Below are 673 nucleotides of genomic sequence, written 5' to 3'. Positions count from 1 at the left end.
ATCGTTTAAAATGAAGAGGTATGAAATGGAGAGAAAAAAAAATTTTTACCGCAAATTTTTATACTTTCCGGAAGTGCTGATGAAAGGAATGAACAAAAATGGTCCCACTACAGTTATCATTATTATTATTATTATTATTGCTGCCATTATCATTGTCACTACTATCATTACTGTTATTATTACTATTGTTATTGTCATTGCTACTATTATTATTGTTTGTCATCATTATTATTATTACTATTATTATTATTACTACTATTACTGCTACTATCGCTATTATTATTACTATTATTATTATTATTATTATTATTACTATTGTTACTATTACTATTATTATTATTATCATTATTATTATTGTTATTATTATCACATTACTATTACATTATTACTATTATTGTTATTATCGTCATTATTATTACCATTATTGTCATTATTATTGTTACTATTATTACCATTGTTATCATTATTACTATTATTGTTGTTATTATCGTTATTATTGCTATCATTATTGTTATTATTGTTGCTATTATTTATTGTTATTATTATTACTACCATTACTATTGTTATTATTATTACTATTGTCACTATTATTATTACTATTATCATTATTATTACTATTACTATTATTATTATTATTATTATTATTGTTATTATTATCATTATTGTTATTGCT

The 673-nt window shown here is 19.2% G+C and overlaps 2 protein-coding genes across 2 annotated transcripts; both read right to left on the bottom strand.

Annotated features, from left to right (window-relative positions):
- Positions 1–64: 64 nt before the first annotated feature.
- On the bottom strand, positions 65–223 carry LOAG_19294 (hypothetical protein; the record flags this gene model as incomplete). Its single annotated transcript, XM_020451943.1, has 1 exon — positions 65–223. A coding segment is annotated over one exon (159 nt), but the record flags the coding sequence as incomplete, so codon positions are not given.
- A 143-nt stretch (positions 224–366) lies between these two features.
- Positions 367–555, bottom strand: LOAG_16222 (hypothetical protein; the record flags this gene model as incomplete). Its single annotated transcript, XM_003151710.1, has 1 exon — positions 367–555. The coding sequence occupies one exon, from the start codon at positions 553–555 to the stop codon at positions 367–369; it is 189 nt and encodes a 62-aa protein (XP_003151758.1).
- Between the last annotated feature and the right edge of the window lie 118 nt (positions 556–673).

The sequence above is a fragment of the Loa loa genome (genome assembly GCF_000183805.2).
Source record: "Loa loa unplaced genomic scaffold supercont3.4872, whole genome shotgun sequence".
Lineage (NCBI taxonomy): Eukaryota > Metazoa > Nematoda > Chromadorea > Rhabditida > Onchocercidae > Loa > Loa loa.
Note: the sequence above shows the minus strand (reverse complement) of the source record. Positions and strands in the feature narration are given on the sequence as shown.